Below are 14,083 nucleotides of genomic sequence, written 5' to 3'. Positions count from 1 at the left end.
TGGACAAGGACTCACGGCCACTGCCGCATCTGACAGTGTTACCGTCGTTGGTAAGGATCCGGACCTACAAGATGTTGTCTTCATTGGTGCTTCTGAGAAGGATCCTACACCGTCCGGGTCCCCGAGGAGTCTTCGTTGGGTTAAGAGGTGTTTTGCACTCTTGGAAGCCTCTTTCGTTGGTCGAACTGAGGCAGCTAGCACCGGGCCCCCTCTATGTAAGAAACGTAATTTAAGTCTCTTGTTGGCGGTTCCAAGGATTCCAACCGTGCCCCCAATGAAGGTCCTCTGAAACTGCTGGATGGGGGCACAAATCGGGGAGATTGAATCGCTATGTCATACGGGAGAAGGAAGCACCGATAAAACCATCCTCGTTCCCACAATCAAACGATTCAGGACAAAGAATGGTTCTCTACCTACTCATGGTCTTGTCTCCACCTCTTCTGGTAAAAACACAACCACCCCTACTAATGGTTTCTCATCCAGATGCCTATAAGCCATCTTGGAGGCTAACTACTCAGGATCTTGTCTCCGATTACGATGCCGCTCTCGAGTGGTGTCAGCATGCATTTCCTCCTGCCAAGACTGAGGCCCTAAATGTCCTGTACGATGAGCATATGTTTGATGGCTTGTGTTATGCTGCCGCTCAAGTGTCGTCTTATTTAGTCGTGACCGCCGAACGCATCTCCGAGATGGAGACCCTCCCGTCCGACTTGGACAGGAGGGGCATTGAATGCGAAGAACTAAAGGCCCAAGTGGCGAAGTTAGAAGCCGATAAGAGCGGCTTAGAGGCTAGGCAGGAGGCGGTGTTACTTAAGAGGGCAAGCTTGGAGGATCAAGCGTAAAAGCTAGTGAAAGAGGTGGAGGGCTTGAATGATCGTGTTGGCGTCCTGACGTTAGAGAACGCCAGTCTGAGCAAGAATACGGCAGAGCTGGAGGTTAATCTGGTGACCAAGAACATCGTAAGGGGAGCGGTAGAAAGGGATATTTCTTGGATCCATAGCAACGGGCTTGGTTGGGTTGTAGATAGGTTGATTGAAAGTCCACAATTCCTCCTAGGCTTGGTTCTTGTGAAAGAAGCTTGTGTCACTGTTGGTGTGGAACTGGGTAAAATGATTGTCTGGGAGCAGGTATCCATCAGGGAGGTAGACCCAAATTCGGAGGAGGATATGGCGGCTAGGACTCAACAGATGGAAAATGCCTTGGTGACCTTCACTGAGATGGACTTTCCTGACCATCTTCACTTGGGTGCCCTGGACATAGCTGGGCTTCGTAATCTCTGTCAGGAGTCTTAGAGCGAGGAATCAGTCCCCACTTTAAGTTTTCCTTCTGGTGATGATAACACTCATGTTGATAAGTAGTTTTGTGTTTGGATTGTTTTGATGTAACCCCATTTAACAATATTTTCCTTATTTGTTTGTTGTCTTTGCTGCTCTTTGTGGCCATCTTTTAAGTCAGGGAGTCTGGAAGTTTGACAATGTTTGCTTTTTATGGTTGTTAATCTTTATCTTTATCGCACACTATCTTTCGCCTGATTACTCTGTGTATGGTTTATGTTGGTCATCACATGATATCTACACAGGGTTTGTTTACACCCCTCGTCGGAGTTCTCATGCTAGTGAACTTGTTATGCTCTACTGAAGTTGGTCTTTGAGAGATTTGTTCTAATCTACTGTTTAACAACCTTGGGTGTAGCCAAGATCATCATCTTGAGGCACACCCATTTTTTTAGTTTGTTTTTTATATTCGTGGAAGGTTATGACCCTTCCACACTCATGTCACATGTTATTTAATTGATGAGCATGTTTTAGTAGAAAGGTTATGAGCCTTTTAATGTAAATGCCATGGCTCCCTTCTTGAAACAGTTTCGCCCGTGTGACGTTGGATGATCAGTCCTTGTTGCCACACGGTAATGTACACAACCTCTTTATTTCTTAGATTTGAATATAAGGAGCATCGGAATTGCCCTTTCTATTTACTCTAGTTTTGTTTAGAGCATAATATGACTAAAAATAGTAAAGTAATTTATGTTGATTACATTTACATATTAAAATTAACGCACAATGCGTTAGCTATCATTGGTTCTACCTTTAACACTTGTTTTAAGAGTAGAAGTGGTGCAGGCTCTGTGCATTCCATGTTCTTGGAATAGTGCGCCCGTCTTGAGCTTCTAGGACATAGGCACCTTAATTGTGTGCTTCTATGATTTTGTATGGTCCTTCCCACGTGACACTGAGTTTCCCCAATGGTTCAGCATGGCTAGACTCGTTCTTTCTTAGTAACCATTCTCTGCCTTTGAAGCTTTTGGCCTGGACTTGGCGGTTGTAATAGTTCTCAGTCCGTGATTTGTACAGTGCTTGGCGCATCTGTTCTGCCTCACGTTTCTCGTCGAACATGTCCAGGTCTTGGCGTCGCCCTTCCTTGTTGGCCAACTCCTCAAAACTCTCTGTTCATAAGGAGCCAACAACTATTTCCAATAGGAGGACCACCTCCATCCCATAGGTTAGACTGAAGGGCGTTTCTCCTATGCTTGACCTTGTTGTGGTGCGATAGGACCATAGTAATGTCGGGAGCTCATCCACCTAGGAGGACTTAGATCTGAGTAGTCGTTTCTTCAAACCATTGACTATGGTTTTGTTGGATATCTTTGTCTGTCTGTCATCCTGAGGGTGCGCTATTGATGTGAACCGACGGTGGATTTTCTGGTCTTCACAGCATTCCATGAAGGGACTTCCTTCAAACTGAGTGTCGTCATCACTTATAAGGATCCTAGGAGTTCCAAATCAGGCTAAGATGTTCTTTGTCATGAACTTTATCATCTGCTTGCCAGTGATAGTGGCCAGTGGTTCCGCCTCTATCCACTTGATGAAATAGTCTACGGCTACCAGCAAAAGCTTTACGCCTCCTCACGCTGGTGGAAATGGTCCCACTATATCGATCCCCCATTAGTGGAAAGGCCAAGGGCTAGTGAATCTTATCAGTGGCATGGCTCGTTGATTTTGGAAAGGGGCGAATGCTTGGCATTCCTTTCATTTCTTGGTTAAGGTTGTGGCGTCATTGTATACGTCCGACCAGTATACTCCTAGGTGAAGTATATTGCATGTGAGTGCGCGAGCGCCTTCATGTGCCGTTGTGTCCCATGAATGGCTTTGTTAGATAAAAGTCTACCCTTCTGTCTTAGAAATGCACCTGAGTTATAGGCTTAAATATCCTCTACGGTACAACTGATTGTCCCTTAATGCAAAATGTGATGCCCTGACTTTGACTTTCCTCGCCCTCTGTATATTGCATCCCCCCAGTAGATTTGCTTTATTGAAAAACTTTTGCACATGTTGGCTGAATTATGGACCGCGTCCAGATATTTCTGCATCCTAGGGTCCTTTTGCCTCGTATACTCCGTTTATTTGGTTTGTGATAAGCAAAAAGTCACTAAGAGTTGCTAGTTGTTTTGCACCAACTTCCTTAGCCATCCTTAGTCCAGCCAGGAGTGCCTTATACTCTGCTTCGTTGTTAGATACTTGAAATTCGAACTGTAGTGCTTAGGTGATCTCTTCACCTTTGGGGCTTTGGAGGATCAGGCTTGCGCCTAAGCCTTCGTTTCTTGCTCGCCATTGGTATACAACTTCCAAACTTACTTGCCGGCTTTAGGCTCTAATGGGTCGACAGAGATTATCGTCGGCACTCCCTTGATGGTATCTGGGATTTCAACCAGGAAGTCAGCAAGGTCCTAGGCTTTGATGCTAGATTTGGGGTGGTATTGGAAGTCGTGTTCACCCAATTCTATGGCTCGCTTGGCTAGGCGTCCAAAATTTTCCGACCTTAGTAGCACTTGTTTTATTGGGTAACTGGTTAGAACATCCATCGTGTGGGCTTGGAAATACCTCCGTAAACGTCTCACTGCGTAGACCAGGGGGAGGACCAGTTTTTCCAAGGCCAAGTAATTTACCTCTGGCCCTTTCAAGGCCCTTCTGACAAAGTGAATAGGTATTTGCTTGCCTTCTCTTTCCACCGCTAACACAGAGGAGATAGCCTCCTCAGACACTGTTAAGTACATCTGTAAAGTCTCCCCTGGAACTAGGCAGGCGAGATTCTGGAGTTGCTGCAGTGCGTATTTCAATTTTTTCAAGGCCACGTCCGCTTCCTCTGTCCATTTGAATTGATTTTTGTCTAAGCATCCTTTGAGTGTTTAGTACAGAGGAAGCGCCTTCTCTACAGATTTGGCAATGAACCTTCCAAGAGCCATTAATCTCTTGTACTCCCTTAAGGTTGTGGGGAGTTTTCGACTCGAGGAACTCTTGTATTTTGGTGGGATTGGGTAGAATCCCTTCCCTGGTCACTTGATAGCCAAGGAATTGCCCTTCCTTGACTCCGAAAGTACACTTAGTTGGGTTTAACTTCATCTGCACTTTGACTAGAATTTGGAAGGCTTCTTCCACGTCTTGGAGTAACATTTATTCAATGCAACTTTTAAATACCATATCGTCAACATAGACTTCGATATTCCGTCCAATTTGGTCGGCGAATACCTTGTCCATCAGCCTCTGGTAAGTAGCACCCTCGTTTTTGAGCCCAAATGACATTTTCTGATAGTAGCAGGTGCCATTTTCGGTATGAAAAGTTGCTTTTGCTTCATCTTCTCGCTTCATCTGCACCTGGTGATAGCCCTTATATGCGTCGAGGAAACATTTGAATCGGAAGCCTTCAAGTGATTGAACTTTCTAATCGATCTCCGGGAGAGGATAAAAATCCTTTGGGTAGGCTTTTATTGAGATTTGAATAATCTATGCACATTCGCCATGCCCCCATTGGATTTCTTTACCATAACTGGGTTTGTTATCCATGTGGGGAACATTACTTCCCTGAGTATGTCAGACTCACCAGATCGGCCACTTCTGCGTTAATAATCTTATTGCGGTCTGCCGTATGTCCTCGCTTCTTTTGTTTTACAGGGTTACTCCCAGGTGCTATGTTAAGGATGTGTTCTATGATCTGTCAATCGACGCCTATCAGATCCTTTGGCTTCCAGGAGAAGACTGTAGAGTATTGCCTCAGGAGTGCCACCAGTCGTGCCTTGGTTTCGTCTGTTAAGTGTGTGCCGATTTGCACGAGCTGCTCTGGATACTCCATGTTTATCTGGTGTTGCTTGGTGGAGCATCCCTCCTTGGACTTCTTTGGCGTGCGCACGAGCTTTGGAAGCGGCTATGATTTGGTGGCAATGTTGTTCTCTGGTGTTTGTGGCGAGGACCACCACCGATCCCTGGCATGTTGTGAATTTAATGATGACATGTATCGTCAATGATACGAGATGCAGTAAAGCGATTGTTGATCGTCCAAGCAGAATGGTGTGTTATGTTGGGTATCAGATCACAGAGAACTGAACTATAATTATGATTCGGTCCCTTTCGTTGTGGCTGACCAACGTTAAGGGAAACCAAATAGATCCTAGTGGCCACAAGCTATGCCCGGTGAATCCTACTAATGGTTCACCGGTTGAGGGTCGGAGCCCCTCCTTCCACGTGTCAGGTAGCTGCTGGAAACAGTACCCATAGAGTATATCAGAGCAAATACCATTGTCAATGTATATTCGGTGGACCTTTGTGTTATAAATAAATCATGATACGAGGAGTGGGTCTCGTGGATCCCAATTTGATGGTCTGGGATCGCTGCTCGAGAAATTGATGTTGAGTAAGTTTCTCGAGAGTTCCTCGTTCTCGTTTTCTGCATGGTGAGGTGTGTTTCTCTTATGTGAGTTAGAGATAGTGAATACCTCAGTGCCATCATATGGATTCGTCTGCAACATATTGGGATGTGATATCGCCATCTGAGGTGATGAGACATCCGATGATAGTTGTAGGAAATTGCTCTAGAGCGGTGGTTCTGTTGTTCTTATCGTAATTGGCGGGATCTGTGCCATCAGCACCTGGAGTGGTTCGTGCGTTCTGAACAGAGCTTCTACTACCATCCCAGATATTATTGGTCTTATATCCCCCTTATGCAAGGAACCAGCATCATCTATTGGCTGTACCACTCTGAGGATACTTCCGGATGGCACCAAATGTTGTGACATGTTCGTAGATGTTCTAGATGCTGAAGGATGGATCTAACTTGGTTGCTTTCCCAAGAATACAATCACAGAAGAACCGTTAGAGGACGACCGGGTGTTCTTCTAGGACGTCGCTCTGACGATTAAGTTAGTCTAGAGTGAGAGAGAAATTTTAGGGTAATCTTCGTGAGAAAGAAGATGGATCCCTCCCTTGAGACGGAAGAGATCATTTTATTATTGTTACTAATGGATCGTGGGGACCATGCCTTGTAAGCGTGAAATGTGGCTTCCTCTTACTGGGAGAGCTATTCACGCTAACTAACCACCAGGTGACGTCAGTTTTGGGTGTCACCTAGGCTATTTGTTGCTTTCTCATTGGTTGTGAGTGAATGAGGAGATCACATGGGATGTTCTTCCCTTGTGACGAGAAATGAGATGTCGCTCCATCTTTGGCTCTCTGAGGTCAAGACCGGGTCTCAACCAAGGCAGTAACGTCTCTGTACATTTAACGTGGCTGTTAGGTAATGTTAATACAATCCAATCGAGCCACTTCACAAACTACATTCATCCGGGACCACATGTAACACACAGTTTTTCAGGTAAAATCCTTATTCATTAAGTGTTTAATTATGATGTATAGAGACCAAGTATGTTGTGCATACCTCAAACATCCTTGGACACGGGGTGAGCCCCCTGGTACGCTAGGAGTACTAATGGTACACCGGGCGTATGTCAACCAGGGGAAAACCCTAATTTTTAGGGTGTGAACCCTATTTAAACACCTTATATCCCAAGGCTCTCTCCTCATCACCCTCTATTTCCACTTTTGAGCACTATCTCGAAACGCTAGCCCATTTCTCAAGAGGTTGACCCTTATATGTATTTTGTTGTGTGTGTGTGTGTGGTGTATATTGAAGAAGAAGAAGAAACCTTGTAGAAGAGCATTGAACAAGTTGGAGCTTATAGATCTAGGTTTTATTCACTCTTTTCAGCTTATTGAAGGTATAAAGTCTTGACCTTGCTTATCTTATGTCTAAATCTAGAATTGGTTGAGATTTTAGCATATATTGGTCCCATGAATGAGTTCTTGTGAGTAAATATTACTCCATAAGTTATAAGATGTTTCTGAGGTCCTTAGTCCATAAAGTTTGCATCTTGATGGTTGTAGATCAAGCATGCATGAGTTAGTGATCATTTGATGGAAGTAGAATACTAAATCTAGGGTTTGAGTCTCCTTGAGCCATGCAAAGGTATCAAGATGGTAACTTCATTGTTTAAGATGTCCCTAAAGAGATAGATCTGAAAGATGGACGTTGGACTTGAAGCATTAAGTGCTTAATGAAGTCTTCGCTGGATGGGGAATATGTCAGGCGTACCTAAGCGTACCCGGAGCGTATGCGGCTGAATCCCCAATCTTCCTTGCTATGAAGCAGTACGTCGGGCGTACGTAGGTGGTATGCTAAGCATACTCACCAGGGACCATTTTGGTGGTTCGGGGCCTTAGGTTTCAGGCCATTATTGGTCCTTAGGTATTGGACCATTATTGGGCCTTAGGAACTTTGAACTTGGGTCATGGATTGAGGGGACCCATTAGAGGAAGGGTTAAAATGGTCTTTTACCCCTTGGCATGTAATAGGGTAATCTGAACCACTCATGGGTTATTACCCTGAATATTGATTAAGGTTAATTGGAATGTTCAATGTGAGGATCCATAGTAGCAGCAGCCTGGGAGTGTGATTTGTCTATCTTTAGACTAAGGTGAGTTCCTTCACTATACTCGTGGGTCGAAGGCACCAATTTCGGCCCACTGGATTACGTTTGTAGGATGATAGTTGTCTTTGTGATAATTAATGTTATGCATGTATGTGCTTGTTGTCTTTGTGACTCTTGCTGATATGATTTTATGCTAGCTATAGGGGTAAAATCATCTTACATCATCCGCTTACTATATATTAATGACATGTTGGTGGTTAAATCCAACATGAAATACATCAACAAGGTGAAGAATCAATTGTCCATAGAATTCGAGATGAAGGACTTTAAAGTTGCTAAGCAGATTCTTAGCATGAACATAGTAAGATATAAAGTTATTGATAATCTAAAACTTTCCCAATAGAAGTACATTTGGAAAGTATTTGAGAAGTTATGTATGGAAAATGTTAATGACATAAACACACCTCTTGAAATTTATTTGAAACTCTCTAAGAAGCAATCCATGAAAACAGAAAAAGCCATATGGAAAATGATTATAGTTCCATGTGTCTCAATTGTTGGTAGCTAGATGTATACGATGGTATGCACTCGACCATGTATTTCTCATTTAGTGGGATTTGTCAATAGATTTATGTCAAATATAGGGAATGAGCATTAGGAATAAGTCAAGTGGTTGTTACACTACTTAAAAGGAACTTCAAAAGTAGCTTTATGTTTCAAGAGGAAGAATGTCTTCTTAAAAGGCTTCGTTAATATTGACTTGGAGGGATATATAGATTCGAGGAAAAAAACAACATGTTATGTGTTCACAATTAGGGGAACAACCATCATTCGGATGTCTATATTATAGAAAAGTTTTTCTCTTTCTACCACTGAAGCAAAGTATATGGCTATAGCAGAAGCTAGAAAGGAACTTATCCGGTTGAAGAATTCTCTATCAAAGTTGGGCATGAAATAAGAAGATTGTGTCTTGTGTTATGATAACCAAAGTGAGGTTCATCTGGTGAAGAATCAGGTGTTTCATGGAATAACAAAACACATTAATATTAGATACCACTTTATTAGAGAATTGATAAATGATGGTGCTTTTAATTTAGAAAAGATTAATAGTATAAATAATTCAGCAGACATGTTTACCAAGCTAGTGATGACAAAACATTGAAGCTATGTATGGCTTCAATTGGCCTTTTAAAGACTTGGAATGAAGGAAAAGACTTGAAAAGGATGGGGTTGACATAATTTGGATCGGTCCCTTATGAGGGCTAAGGATAGTCTCATAGGAAGAAAAACATCTTGAAACAATTCATATAGAAGAATCCAAGGCATCTGACGGAGTTGTTAATGAAAACCTTCAGCCGCAAAGCGAAGATGTTGAGTGCTCAAAGCTTCATGAGAAAAGTTTTAGGAGCGCAACTTTAAGAGCAAAGTTATCTACTACATATGAGATCATAAGTGTAGATAAGAAATATAGCTTCAAGCGAAGTTAGAAGCGAAGACTCAAGACTTGGTAGTAAAGCCAAACACTGAAGAGTGAAGCTTATTACTGGAGCATCTCTTTTGGTGTACATCATGCTTCAGAATTTAGTGACCAGAAGTGGTCTCGTACTTTAAACTTATGTGCGGCCTAGTAACTTGGGAACCATGTTTCCATCATGGGCCATCTTATGTTGATAATGTCATAAGCTATGGGATCTTTTCTAGAAGAAAGTAGGTCGAAATTTTATTATAAAAATTGATCTCTGAGTATGATTGTGACCATATTGATAGCTTGAAATTGAGTGCTTAGATTATGAACTGCATATATGTAACATCTGGATCCTTGAGGTACGAAATGTTAAATAAAAATATGGATTTTGAAGGGATCAAGACATGGGGGAAGCACTGTCACGTCGTGACATGGTCGTGTTATGCGGGACGGGTCATTTAAGTCATGGTGTGACACTATGTGGGCCATGACGTGACACCTAATCAAAGGCAAAACCCTAATTTCGGAGTTAGAACCTATTTAAAGGAAGTGAGGGGCTAAAGTTTCTTTCATCCCCAACCTCCATCACCTCCAAACCTGTAAAAGAAAACCTTATTTTGTATCCTCCATTTTAGGCTCATATTAGTGTTTGTGTTTGATTTTTGGAGGAAGAAGGAGGTCGTGGAAGTGTTGTGAGCATCTTGCCTAGATTGGGGCATCATTTTAGGCATCTTTGGAATTTTGTAAGTGTCCAAGATCCAAACTTTCTTATGCTAGGTTGCTAGATCTAAGATTTTGTCCTATTTTCTTCAAATATGAGATAGTTGGAATGGTAGGATTCCATAAAGTTAGAAACTTTATGGATCCTTGAGGTCTTTGTATATCATATGGTTCAGATCTGGAAATTAAATGTGTATTGGACCCATGCATGTGATCTTTGGTGATTTTCTTCATGATTTGACCAAGTTAGAGTCTTAGACTCACAATGAGCATGCATGTCTAAAAAGTATCGACCTTTAGGTGTTCTTCGATGATATGAGGCTTTCTGGAAAGATTAGATGAATGGATTAATGGGTTGAGAGCTGAATTCATTAAGCTGAGGTGACCAGTTTTCATAACGTGACACCCTTGTTGTCATAATGTGACGACTGGGGTTTTCCCCGATTATCTTGGACTGATTCCGTCACAACGTGATGACCTGTACATCATGATGCGACGATGATTTGGATCGAGGATGAGTTGATCTAATACTGAGTTGAAACATGAATGAGCTGAGTCTGTTTCCCACGATGTGACCATGAGCTGGTCACGACATGAGGGCCAACTAATAGAAGTGTCGACCGTTGACTTTGACCTTAACCATGAAGTTGTTGGCATGGTTTGACTTTTGGTAAAAATAGCTAGTTTTGGAGGTTAGATTAAGGTGGGACCTTCTTTGATTCAATAGGTGTGTTGTAGCACTATTCGCATGGCAGTGAGTTGTGTTTTTAGTTGATTTCATGAGACAGGTGAGTCTTCTCACTATAATGTGTAGCATGCTAACTGTTTTTATGACTCTTGCATTTGTATGTCGGATTAGGCACTTTAGTATTTATGTTAGGCTAGGCCCATTAGTATATATGTTGAGTTGGGCCCATTTGTATGTATGTTAGGTTGTACATATTTGTATGTATGTTGGGACTAGCCCATTTGCATGTTGGTTTGGGACCATTTGTATGTATGTTCGGTCGGGCCTATTTGCCTGTTAGGTTGGGCTCATTTGTACGGTATGTGGTATTTTGGGAAACTCACTAAGCTTTGTACTTACGGTTTTGTGGTTTAACATTTTCAGGTACTTCCAGTTCTAAAGAGAAAGGCCCAGCTTGACTGCACAACATTCCCCTATGATTTACCGCATTGACGAATATTGTTTAACCCTGATCTTGAGATACATTTTATCATGATTGTTTTTGGTGCACTTAGTGTATGAATTGGATGATTTAGAAATGAAAAAATTTATCAGTGATTTTAGGATGTTACAATATACATAATTAATGCTTGAAATTTTTTTAAAAATTAAATGTTGGAACAAGTTGTTTTGAAAGTTGTATTTTATTTCCAAAATGTATGTGTATTACGAAGCATTATTGTTTTTTTTTGTATGTAGAATGTATACTAGGTTCAAGGATGGAATCATATTGTATGGCTTTTCTCTAGATTCTGATTTTTTTTTGTAACCACTAGTTTAGACAAGTGTCCATTTAAGTATGTTTGTGGGACCGAAATTAAATGTTGAACTCAACATTGTCACGCATAATGTCTTTCTATTTATTCTAATCCTTATGGTAATAGGTTGGGTATTACATTCATAATCCAAGTACACAATGTAATATATTTAGCATATTGGTATTTGTAGATAGACAATATATTTTCAAATTTTGATCACCAAGGTTCTCCCAAATGGTGATAGATTCGACCGATAGTGATAAGATCCACCAATTCGTACGACCACATAATGAAAAGATAAAGGGTTAGGTTTTAACATAATGTTTTTTATCTTGAACCTGATGTATATCCAAAAGTCTTGTAATATGTTGTTTTGAACCATATTAAATAACATGTATCTTAATCTTGAAGCTGTGCACTCCATAGATGTTCATTGGATGCATAATTGAGTGCTATCAATCGAGGTTTATACATAATCAGCCATTGTTCTACTTTTCACCATTAGCTCAGTAGGTTCTTGAATAACTTCTTCTTGACAAGGGTTTTTCTAGTTCCTCAACATTTAAAACTTGAGGTGTGGAACGGTGACTGTGATTGTGCACCACAAGTGTGGATATTTCAATTGCTAGATCAAATTGCCATCGGGAGGCCCCTTTCGAATTGTGAGTATGCATACAAACGTAATGAAAATATGCAAATTAAGTAAACAAGAAATTTTTATAAAAGAGAACTTAATATTAAACTAAATGCAAAAAGGGAATATTTTTGGGTTTGTAGGATTATAAAAAATAGTGAAACGAATAAAAAGGGAACTAAACACTAAGAACAAACCTCCCCGATAACAACATTGATGCGTACAACAAAACATATACGTTAGGAACAAACATGTAACTTTGTCTTAATTAATTTAAACAAACTAAACCTAAAGACCAACATTGTCATAAAACCTTGAAAAGGGTTAAAATTGGAAAATTTTGTTAGACCTAAAATATGAACCAAGACATGAAAGGACCAAATTTATGATTTACTTTACGTTTTATTTTTGGTGGCTGAGAATCAACACATCAAAAAATCTGAGAGCCACGTGGCAGAAGAATGACCACTATCTCACACTCAAAATCACAATTCAAATCCAGTAAACCAATCAAATAATGCTGACATGTACTCATCCTAATCCAACAACCTTGTTAAATTCCATATATAACCCTTCAATCTCACACCATCCACAAACACCACCCTCTACAAACCACCGTCCCTTGAATACCCTCAAAAGAAATGGCAACCGCAGCAATCCAACAGTCAGCATTCGCCGGCCAGCAGGCCTTGAAGCCACAGAACGAGCTCGTCAGGAAGACCGGCAGCTTCAATGGCGGCCGCTTCACCATGCGCCGCACAGTCAAAAGTGCACCACAAAGCATTTGGTAAAATTCACAAATCGATGTTCTTCTTGTTTCCAAATTCATATATCGCTACCAGAACTAACTAACTGTAATCACCATCTTTAAACAGGTATGGACCGGATCGTCCAAAGTACTTGGGTCCATTTTCCGAGCAAACCCCATCATACTTGACCGGTGAATTCCCCGGTGACTACGGGTGGGATACCGCCGGACTCTCAGCCGACCCGGAGACATTCGCCAAGAACCGTGAGCTGGAAGTGATCCACTCTCGGTGGGCCATGCTGGGTGCACTCGGGTGCGTCTTCCCGGAGCTTCTCTCCAAAAACGGTGTCACATTCGGTGAAGCAGTCTGGTTCAAGGCGGGTTCCCAGATTTTCTCAGAAGGTGGTCTTGACTACCTTGGAAACCCTAATTTGATCCATGCCCAAAGCATTCTTGCTATCTGGGCATCTCAGGTTGTCCTCATGGGGCTCATTGAAGGATACCGGGTTGGTGGGGGCCCGCTTGGCGAAGGGCTTGATAAGATTTATCCGGGTGGGTCTTTTGACCCGCTTGGATTGGCTGATGACCCGGAAGCTTTTGCTGAATTGAAGGTTAAAGAGCTTAAAAACGGAAGATTGGCGATGTTTTCTATGTTTGGATTCTTTGTTCAGGCTATTGTTACAGGGAAGGGTCCGATTGAGAATTTGTTTGACCATCTTGCTGACCCGGTTGCTAACAATGCTTGGGCTTATGCTACCAACTTTGTGCCCGGAAAATGAGTGTAATATGTGTAGATTTAAACCCTTATGCAATATCAAGAAATTATTTCACTTAATCTTCTGATCTTTATTTTCTTGAGTTAATATCTTTATGATTATGTTATGGAAGTGGTTCATGTTGTAGAAGGGTTGTCACCCAACAAATAAACTTGAGATTGAGTAGAACTAAATTTATATTATCTTAAATATTACTAAAAGAGAAACTTTATGACATCATCTTAAATAATTTGGACCATTGATTGTATTTCAATCTTATTTTTTCCACACTTAGATCAAATTGCTGACATAATCTTCCGTTATGGAATGTATTTAATTCCATAAATGATTTCCAATCATCAATCAATAACTTACATTCGGTGAAATGGAATGTATTTAATTCCAACAAAAGCTTTCCATATTTTACATCTTGAATTTTCAGTTATGAAGATTTTAATATGATCAATTTTAAAAATATATTACTAACAAATCATTTCAATCAAGACCTTAATATCAACCATTA

General features: G+C 41.2%; 1 protein-coding gene across 1 annotated transcript; it reads left to right on the top strand.

The window, feature by feature from the left end:
• The first annotated feature begins 12,636 nt into the window (after positions 1–12,636).
• On the top strand, positions 12,637–13,640 carry LOC145013975 (chlorophyll a-b binding protein 5, chloroplastic-like). The gene is made up of 2 exons (XM_078972324.1): positions 12,637–12,844; positions 12,933–13,640. Exons 1-2 carry the CDS (start codon positions 12,699–12,701, stop codon positions 13,582–13,584), a joined length of 798 nt encoding a protein of 265 aa, XP_078828450.1. The 5' UTR covers positions 12,637–12,698; the 3' UTR covers positions 13,585–13,640.
• The last annotated feature ends 443 nt before the right edge of the window (positions 13,641–14,083 follow it).

The sequence above is a fragment of the Lactuca saligna genome, chromosome 9 (assembly GCF_052625555.1).
Source record: "Lactuca saligna cultivar CGN05327 chromosome 9, ASM5262555v1, whole genome shotgun sequence".
In the NCBI taxonomy this organism is placed as follows: Eukaryota; Viridiplantae; Streptophyta; class Magnoliopsida; order Asterales; family Asteraceae; genus Lactuca; species Lactuca saligna.
This window is presented reverse-complemented; position numbering and strand designations above follow the sequence as displayed.